This window comes from Danio rerio, chromosome 11 (genome assembly GCF_049306965.1).
Source record: "Danio rerio strain Tuebingen ecotype United States chromosome 11, GRCz12tu, whole genome shotgun sequence".
Taxonomy (NCBI): domain Eukaryota; kingdom Metazoa; phylum Chordata; class Actinopteri; order Cypriniformes; family Danionidae; genus Danio; species Danio rerio.
In genome coordinates this window covers 38,434,170-38,445,000 of record NC_133186.1, presented here as the reverse complement: position 1 = coordinate 38,445,000, position 10,831 = coordinate 38,434,170, and the positions used below count along the sequence as shown (strand labels likewise).

Below are 10,831 nucleotides of genomic sequence, written 5' to 3'. Positions count from 1 at the left end.
GAAAATGTGGCGTCGCTTTGAGGCACAACAGTCAGGGATTACACCCAGATGAACGAGCTCCACAGCCGGTACGCGGACAAGGGGCTGGTGGTTCTGGGCGCTCCCTGCAACCAGTTCGGGCACCAGGTGAGACTTTAGTGCTGCACTGGGGTCAGTCTTCAGTTAACTGTGATGTTTCAGCTAACTTAACAGTTTTTGTTCACTGTGATGAGTTGTAATATTTATGCAGGGTAAATTATAGATTTTATGATTGTTATTAATATATTTTATGTTCAATGTTTATTAAAAGTTATTGGTATGTTAATTGAATTAGTTAATTGTTTTAAATATATTTATGATTTAATATTTTATCTGATTATTTAAAATAATTTTAATAAACTGTATTATTACATTAAATAATTATTAAATTATTACATTCTGGCGTTTTTGTAATAATAATGTTCTTTCAATGTGGATTATTATACTTAGTTATAATACAATGATGGACTTTTATAGCATTATACATAGAATTGTAACATTTTAATGGTTTAAAAAACAAATATTAATTTTACATTTAAATTTTTTATTTTTATTTTATAAATTATCATGTTCTTTTAAGTAATCATCACTTTTGATTTATTTACTTTATATTTAATAACATTTATAAATTACATTAATAAGAATTTATAGAATTGTTATTATTACTGAAATAATTTTTAGAATATAAAAGATACTTGTACTTGAAAAAAATGTTTTGTAGGCTACTAGGCTTTTAATATCTTTATTTTAACATAGTATCATTGTTATTATTATCATACACTAAATTATTCTATGGTTTTACAAAAAAAAAACTTGTAATTTTATAAGCATTCTATTAGATGTCTTTATATAATTTTAATATACTCTGTAAAACCTAAAAAGTTAAGGTTACTCAAACCATTTGAGAAAGCCGATTGCAACTATTTAGGTTCAAAAACTAATTCTAATTAATCCATTTGAGTAAAATAAGCAATTTGAGCACAGTAAAACCTAATAAATAAAGAGAACTTAAACCAACTGAGTACTGTAAAACAAGTTAAGGCGACTCAACCCATTGCAACAACCCATTGGAGTTAAAAAAATAATCTATACCAGTACTGTGAACTTGCTCTAAGTTAAAGTAATGAGGTATTTAATTAACTCATTACCTTCAACACTGAGTTAAAAACTCTTTTCAAATGAGTTGAATGAACTTTCAGTAAATTTTGAGTTAACTACACTCATTTCATTTGATAAAGTTGACTGTTGGGTTTTACTTTACAGTGTATAAATACATGAATGTAACATTTTAAGACTGCATCTAGGAGGCTTTCAGTGGTCTGCATCACAAAAGGGAGGGAAATGTTTCACATGAGCATGTCTACAAAGAGTCATCCTGAATTTCTGACCTTCTTTGCACTATTTTCAAGGCTTGGTCCATTGTTATCCGTGACAATAAGCAGCACCTGCTCTGTTATCAGATTTCATGCTCATATGCCATATTATCTACTCCCCTCACTGTATAACATATTGTGCAATTTGGGTTGCCCAACAGGAGAACTGCAAGAATGAAGAAATCCTGCAGTCTCTGAAATACGTCCGTCCTGGAAATGGCTTCGAGCCCAAATTCCAAATTCTGGAGAAGCTGGAAGTGAATGGTGAAAACGCCCACCCTCTGTTTGCGTTCCTGAAGGAGAAGCTTCCTCAGCCCAGTGACGACCCTGTGTCCCTTATGGGAGACCCTAAATTTATCATCTGGAGCCCCGTGTGCAGGAATGACATCTCCTGGAACTTTGAAAAGTTCCTCATCGGGCCGGACGGGGAACCATTCAAGAGGTACAGCAGAAGGTTCCTCACCATCGACATTGATGCTGATATTAAAGAGCTTCTGAAGAGAACCAAGTAAACCAGCGGCTTCTACGTGTTGTGTTCTTGCAAGATAAACCGTCCACTGCACATCACATGCTTTAAAAATAAGATTGTAGTTTGATATAGACCGACTGTGCAGTCATGATTAAAGTGCCACTGCTTTCTACACTGTTTACTTAATGAAGATGCTTCCTAAAACCTTTTCTGAGGGGAGTTTCTGATGGACTGTAAATGTTTATTATAGCTGTTGTAAGTTGTGCATGAACTGCACGGCTCAGGTTTTATCATTCCACTCTGTGAACTGAAAATAAACTTTTTAAACAAATATTTCTCGTTCCTTTTTTCACAACTTACAATGTTAAAAAAAGCAGAAGTCGACAAACCTCAACATTCCACTTTCATTTCCCTATTTTTTTGTTGTTTCAAATTGCATATGCAGTCTTATTTCTCTTAAAGGGATAGCTCATATAAAAATTCCTATCTAGTCTCCGTTTTAGTGGTCCAGTTTTTCTGAATGGAGCTATTTTGAAAAATGTTGGTAATGTTCCATATAATATAGGCCAGTGTTCCATAGGTAGTTCATAGACATCCATGTTTTTTTTAGACTATGAATGTCAGTGGACACCAGTTTCCTACATACTTCAAAATACTGTTATTTTTTTGTAACCTATCCTTATAATACTGGTTCAAACACTTCAATAACATGAGTAAAATGAATTATCTTCTTAATAAAACTTATTCTAATAATTAGCATGATACTAAATCCAGTTTAAATTGTGCAGTTTCAGCATGACAAAGCACAAACACTGAAAATTACTTAATACAGAGAAACAGTGAGCAGCTTTTAAATGCTTGTGTGGAATTTAAACTTTCACTTGATCACCATGACTAATCATTATTATTTTTATTATTTGAAAAAACTGCAGCTATTTTGATTAAAGTAATACAATCAAAATGGCGTTTGCTGTTGTTCAAACTACTAATTTAAAATGAGCTGAAACAACACGATTCCTAAAGGTATTTGGAGGTATTATTCAATTTCAATTTGTAAACACCAATAAGTTAACTTAATTCCCTTATGTTATCCCAACACAAATTGTGGGGAACTCATAATTTGTAAATAATAGCAAAAATATTGTTTTACAAGACCAATGCTCATGTTTTAGTTTGTGTTATATCAAGTAGGGAAAAACACTGTGGCCACAGTGTTTAGAGTGAGGTTGCGTCAGCAGTTAATAAGTATTTACTTAGATTGCCACATAACATTTACACTAGAGTGTACTTTTGATCAATATGATGAATCTTTATACTTTATAACCATCTGAAGTCTAATAATGACCTATGTTTCCAAAATGATGCGGTAAGAGGTTTATATAGGAAGTTTGGGACGAGCCGTATAAGAACAAACCATTTGTTTTTTAGGAATAGAATCTGCTCTAAAGTAATTTAATGGCACATTTCTCCAAAATGCTGCAGTAAAAAGGTTTAATATAATATGTCTACATTTGAGACATCCATTACAAGAACTGACCATTCTTTCTTACCTATTAGAAATGGGATCTACTTTATTTACTATTGTCAAACTACAAGGTATAAAAATGCATTTATGGGCCATTCTACAGAAATGTGCACATTTTGTTTGGCAAAATGTCTAGCAATCTATTTTTTATATTTAAACTTAAACCACATTAATCAATTACCTTTTGACTGTATGAAAACAGATAAATGACAGCTTTATATATATATAAGCAATTCCAGCGTTATGGATGTGACATTTGCACTTAAAACGTAAATTCAAATAGAAAGTACATGTTAAAATTATATTGAAACAGCTGTATATATTTTCCTATTAACCACAAAGTTATGGGATCAGAAAAATACCAATCTATAAAAAATATATATATACTTTAAATGAGGGAAAAAAACGTGTTATGGATGACAAAAATAAAAAACAGGTTTGCAAGTTTACAGTGTGTACAACTTACTTTGTAGAAATTCTGTCAATTAAACTGCACAACCCAAAAGAAACAATGCTAATCAAAAGAATAAGAGTTGGCTCACTATATAACAAACATGATTTTTTTTTATTTTGTATTTGTTTATTTTTGCATTATGAGGAAAAAGTTTTGTTATGGATGTGACACTTTTCCGTTATGGATGTGACAGATGTGAAATTTCCTCTTGTGTGATTTTGGCAAATTAGATATTTAGAAATAATAGTTTGAAATACTGATAGATACATTTATGAGTATTTTTAAAGTACTGTAAAATACTTGCTTACACAAAAAATGTAGTAACAGTTTTTCTATTTTGGTGAAAACTTGGCAAGGTTGACATTTGCATGGAATTGCTCATATATAGGCTAATGCAACAAATAATGTCGCCATTATTTTAACAAATACATTTTTAGAATCAGGTTTGTTAACAAATACTATTTAACGATGTAAATTTATTTGTGCAGGCTTAACACTAGTGACAAATAACCCAGATTTGGTGTTTCGGTGTGTGTCCATCAGGGGTCGCTGCTTTTTCTCCTATCGCAAACAGCGGCGGCTAATGCTAATGCTAACTAGCTCACGATGGCCGGACAGGAGGATCCAGTGCAAAGGGAGATTCACCAAGATTGGGCAAATCGAGAATATATCGAAGTGATCACCAGCAGCATTAAGAAAATAGCCGATTTCCTCAATTCCTTCGGTAAGACGGAGAATCATATCGTTGATGTTTTTACTCGGGTCATTACGCCATTTCAGCACGCTAGCATGCTAATGTGGAGCAGTGGGTCAGTCTAGTGGCTTTTATGTCGAAAATATGTTTGATAATGCAGATGTTTTGAAATTCAGTACAGTTCAGGGTCAAATAATACTATAGTAAATCTGTTTATATATAGAAGACGTGGTTTATTAGACATACAGGTAGTTTAATGACTAGGAAAAACATGTAGGGCGTTGGGTTTGCTTTGAGGTTAGACTTGTCAACCCTGTTTAAGATTTTTGCCTTAATATACGATGATTTAAAATATCGACATACTTAGTTATACATTTCAAGTGCCAATATATCCATTAAAAACGTATTTGCAGGTGGTCATTTGTCAAAAAAGTAATAAGGAAATTTGTTTCTTTTGGTAAATAAGCTTTAGTTTAGTGCTTCTGTGTATCCGTAATATCTTTTTTATCATATTGTATTTGCACTTATATTACAACTAAATGTGTGTGTGTGTGTGTGTGTGTGTGTGTGTGTGTGTGTGTAAACAAAATGTATGTCTTTAGTACATTTTACAACATAACATTAACATAATTTTTAATAATTGCAATACTAATTGTTATTAATAAAACATTGCAAAGATGTCTTAACAAAATAATGTCTTACCACAATAATATACATGTATGTATGTTTGTATTTATATATAAATGCTTGTCATCATATTAGAAATATATATGTTGTTAATAAAAACTTACCATAACATAATAGTAATAATAATTCATGTTAATATTATTTATATATATATATATATATATATATATATATATATATATATATATATATATATATATATATATATATATATATATATATACATATATATATATATATATATATATATATATATATATACATATATATATATATATATATATATATATATATATATATATATATATATAYATATATATATATATATATATATATATATATATATATATATATATACATACATATATATATATATATATATATATATACATATATATATATATATATATATATATACATATATATATATATATATATACATACATATATATATATATATATATATACATACATATATATATATATATATATATATATACATATATATATATATATATATATATACATATATATATATATATATATATACATATATATATATATATATATATATATACATATATATATATATATATACATATATATATATATACATATATATATATATATATATATATATACATATATATATATATATATATAAATATATATATATATATATATATACATATATATATATATATATATAAATATATATATATATATATATATATATATATACGTATATATATATATATATATATATATATATATATATATATATACGTATATATATATATGTATATATATATATATATATATATACGTATATATATATATATATATATATACATACGTATATATATATATACATATATATATATATATATATATATACATATATATATATATATATATATATATATATATATATATATATATATAATATCTTTAGTACATAAAAGAGCATAACATTAACATATTTTTAGTATTTAAAATAATATGAATTCAATTGTTATTAATAAAACATTATTATTGGTAAATATGTCTTAACAAATGTCTTAATAAATTAAATATACAGATATTTGCCAAAAAATTGGAATATTGAGGGAAAGTTTTTTTTTTTTTTTTAAAGTGAAACTTGTGTTATATTAGTTCACTATACACAAGGTGAAATATTTCAAGCCTTCTTTCAACACTTCCTGTGTCTCAGTCTAGTCCACTATTAATGCAAAGCCTTACAATTGCCTCAGTCTGGCTTTGTAGGCTTTAGAATCATGGGAAAAACTGCTGACTTGACAGTTGTGCAGAAAACCATCATTGGAGCCCTCCAAAAGGTGGAAAATCTCAAAAGGCAATTTCAAAAGATTTTTTTATTAATTTTTTTTAGGACAACAGTATCTGCAGCAGAAAGAAATATCCAAAAATGCCATTTTAAATTGTAAAGAAATCTGCGTTTTTGAAACTAATGAAGATAGCAGAAGTCAATGATTCATTTGTAATTTTTGTAAAATTTGTTTACTGCTCCAAAATATTACGACTGTTTATCAAAATAAAATATATTGTGTGAAAAGGTTTTATTTTTTTACCCAGACATTTAAGTATAATATATTTTAGAGTAGGGGTGGGTGATATGGAAAAAAATATCATATCACAATTTTTTCTGGGGAAATCACGATTCACGATTTTTTATCCCGATTCTTTTTCAAGTAGTTTTTTTAGACTATTTTGCATATTACAAAGGTACAATACAACCAAACTAATGACCCCATATACAAATATACTCTTACCATGTATGTTTAAGAATATTTATATATGGCGATACAACGATTTTTCTGAAAAAATGGATCCTGCAGTAATTTTGATCGTCCATGATCAAATATTGTGTTATCGCACAGCCCTATTTTAGAGCAGTGAGCACAATATCATGATACCATGAAACAGGATATTTTCATCCAAGGTTATCATACCGTCAGAATCTTATACCGGCCCATGCCTAGTCCATTGTCAAGTCCACAGATAACGCAGCTCTATAGAGCACTTGCTGTTGCCAACAAGCGTTTTGGAGATGAAGAATTTATTTTCCAGCAGGACTTGGAACTTGGACACAGTGCCAAAGCTACCAGCACCTGGTTTAAAGGTCCATGGTATACCTGTTCTTAATTGGCCAAGAAACCCCATTGAAAATCTATGGGCTGTTGTCTAGAGCAGTGGTTCTCAAAGTGGGGGTCGCGGAACAATGAAGGGGGGTCACCTGGTGATTTCCAAAAATCTACTTATTATTATTAGACCATAAGAATTACCATATTTTATCCATAACCAACTGAAGAGAAAAAAACAGCCGTTTATAGTTACTATAGTAGCTTATTTACTTGTTCTATTGGATTGCGACCCCAGGTGTAAATACATTATTTTAAAAACAGCAATAGCGTCAGATGCAGCAGATTGATTTTATAACACCAGGTTAAACTTTCTGGCCCATTTACAGCACTGAAATACATTTAAAAAATCAAACGAAGAATAGACTTTGGTCTATTGGTGTGTGTGTGCGCCATTGCATGCAAGTTTTCTGTATTTATAACCACCTCAGGGGATATTGGGGGTCGCGAGTCACTGGTATTGTTATTTTAGGGGTCGCGTGCTGAAAAGTTTGGGAACCCCTGGTCTAGAGGAAGATGAGGCAACAGAGACCCTGAAATGCAGACAAGCTGAAGGCCAATATCAAAGCAACTTGGGCTACCATAACATCTCAACTATGTCAAAGGCTGATCGCCTCAATGCCACGCCACCTTGATACTGTAATTAGTGCTAAAGGAGGCTCAACAAAGTACTCAGGACAAAATACAGTACATGAACACACTTTTTAAAAGGCCAACATGTGTTTAAGATTCTTTTTTTTTTATTGGTCAAATGAAATATTCAAATTTCTTTCACCTTTAATCCATAATCTTTCAAATTGAAATAAACGAAGGCTTGAAATATTTCACCTTGTGTGTAGTGAACTAACATAACACAAATTTCACTTAAAAAAAAAAATTATTGAAAAAAATCGATATTCAAATATTTTGGCACATACCCATACATGTTATAATAATACATTTTTGACAGTTTTGCTTTTTAATATTTACTGAGACGTACACATACGTCCTTTAAAATGAAATCTGTTTGATTTTTCTCTTCAGATATGTCCTGCAGGTCTCGTTTAGCCACTTTGAATGAGAAGCTCACTGCTTTGGAGAGGAGGATCGAGTACATCGAAGCCAGAGTATGTTTTCATGGATTTTATAAATACATTTTCAGGTTTATTTTGTTTTAAATAACCCTCATTTTAACTACTGCTTGATGTTTTAAGGTCACAAAAGGGGAAACCCTGACTTAGGCACATTCCTGGCATCGATGCTGAGGTCAAGATAATGGCTACGAACACGCACCTCCTGTCTTCATCATTTACTTTAATTAGTCAAACAAAATTTCCATTCGTTGGCTGTTTTAGATCAGTTCATTTTTGTATGGGACCATTGTGATGCTGTAAACAGATATTTGCTTTCCTCATTTCATGCCTGATTGTGGCTGAAGTTATACTGTATCTGGTCCTTTAATTTTATTGACCTTGTTTTGATCTGTCAGGCAACTTGTTACTGTCTCTGTGGTGCTTGCTTTCGCAAACATCCCAGTGTTGTATGTTGTTTGGGTTTGACCTGCTATTGAACTTACTTTTGACGTACCATGCAATATATATATCAACAGTCTTGCAATTGCAGACTGGAGTTACCATGGATAAACATTATGCCTTGCTTTAGTTTTAATTATTGATAGCTAATATTTTGTTTGATTCCCCCCCCCCCCCCTTTTCTTTGCGTTTTTTACCAGGGTCTAAACTGTTATTGTTTAATTACAAAGGTGTGTGTGTGTGTGTGTGTTTAAAATACACTGCTTCCTGCTGTACATTTGTCATGCAACAAACATCTGCACATGAGAAATGCCAGTCAGGTGGATGGAAAGCACTAAAGTGCCAATCAGACTGTTTTAAAGTGTTTAGTGCTTCTCCAATTATACAATTTTATGTCGTAGTGTCTGTTATAATGTTTTTGTGGTTGAACATTAAATAAAAAAGTTAAAGGATTCTGATTATTTTCTTTTAGTATTTATTGGTGTTGTTTTCAACATTTTAACAAATGCAAAACGGTATACATGATATAAATAAATATATTTTATAATTATAAATGTTTATATTTATTACTTATGTGAGTATATAGATTTATTTGTGTGTGTGTGTGTCTATACATACATATGTATACGTGTGTGTGTGTGTGTATACACACGTATACATACAATGTTGGAATAATGCATTGCAAGTAACTCAAGTTACATCGTAATTTTACCTTTCTAAGTAACAAAGTAGAGCAATTTTAAAAAGAAATAATATTTGAGTTGCCTTTTAGTTTAACTAATGAACTTTTAAAAAATAAATTGCTGAAAATTAAACAATGAATTGCACAATCAATGAGGAAATTTGTTCATTATTTTCAACGCATCGAAGAAAAGGATTGTTTCAATGGACAGTGATTTTACTTAAGACAAATAGTACTAAAGTAGAGAACACATTCCTTTAAACTTTCAATATTATATATATGGCATGTATAGCTCTGGGGTCAGGAAGTTCTCAGATAACATCCTAAAATATATATAAATATATATATATATATATATATATATATATATATATATATATATATATATATATTTTTTTTTTTTTATGTTCTTTTAAGGGAAATGTAGGTGCAGGTTATACAGTGTGTAAAGTGAGGTTATATTAAGTAAGTTCCTCTATTAAAAAATAGGGGGGAAAAAGTTCTGAAAGAGATGAAGTCTTAGCCAGGTAATAAACAGTGATGCAAAGTAACTCAAAAGTAATGTAACACAATACTTACTATAAAAAGTTATTTAAGTAGTTAAATAACATAAGTAAGTACTTTTTTGGGGAGTAACTCAATACTGTAATGCATTTCTTTTATAACCTTTCCCAACACACACACACACACACACACACACACACACACACACACACACACATGTAAATGTGTGTGTGTGTGTGTGTGTGTGTGTGTGTGTGTGTGTGTGTGTATATATATATATATATATATATATATATATATATATATATATATATATATATATATATATGTGTGTGTGTGTAAATGTGTGTGTGTATGTATATATATATATATATATTTATAATATATATTTATATATATATATATATATATATATATATATATACACACACACACACACACATGAATATTCAGCATCTCACTTTCTAAAATCTCAGAATAAAAACAACAGTTTTTATATTTTACCTAAAACGTGCATTTTTTTATAAGTTCATGTCAGATATTTATATATAATAATTATTTATACAACGTGATCATTTAACATGTTTTTTTTCTGTTTGTTTGTTTTTTATCAATATATCAAATCACCTAAAACGTAGTCGTGGCCAAACACTTTCTTATGAAGGGCAAAAACCAAACTTGAAATAGGGCCATGAGCCGAAGTTTCCATGAATAATTTCCTCATTTATTTAAATATAAATAGAAAACATTATTTT

At 29.6% G+C, this 10,831-nt stretch overlaps 2 protein-coding genes across 2 annotated transcripts in view; both read left to right on the top strand.

Annotated features, from left to right (window-relative positions):
• The window catches only part of gpx1a (glutathione peroxidase 1a), a 2,416-nt gene extending 225 nt beyond the window's left edge, over window positions 1-2,191 (top strand). The window contains 2 exon segments of the mRNA NM_001007281.2: window positions 1-126; window positions 1,553-2,191. The exon segment at window positions 1-126 is cut by the window's left edge and continues 225 nt beyond it. Of these exon segments, the coding sequence (NP_001007282.2) occupies window positions 1-126; window positions 1,553-1,903 (477 nt within the window). The 3' untranslated portion in view covers window positions 1,904-2,191.
• Window positions 2,192-4,421: 2,230 nt separating this feature from the next.
• Window positions 4,422-9,341, top strand: brk1 (BRICK1 subunit of SCAR/WAVE actin nucleating complex). Its single transcript, NM_001002097.1, is given in 3 exon segments — window positions 4,422-4,563; window positions 8,403-8,485; window positions 8,573-9,341. Coding segments are annotated over 3 exon segments (228 nt in total). The 5' UTR covers window positions 4,422-4,445; the 3' UTR covers window positions 8,600-9,341.
• Window positions 9,342-10,831: the final 1,490 nt, after the last annotated feature.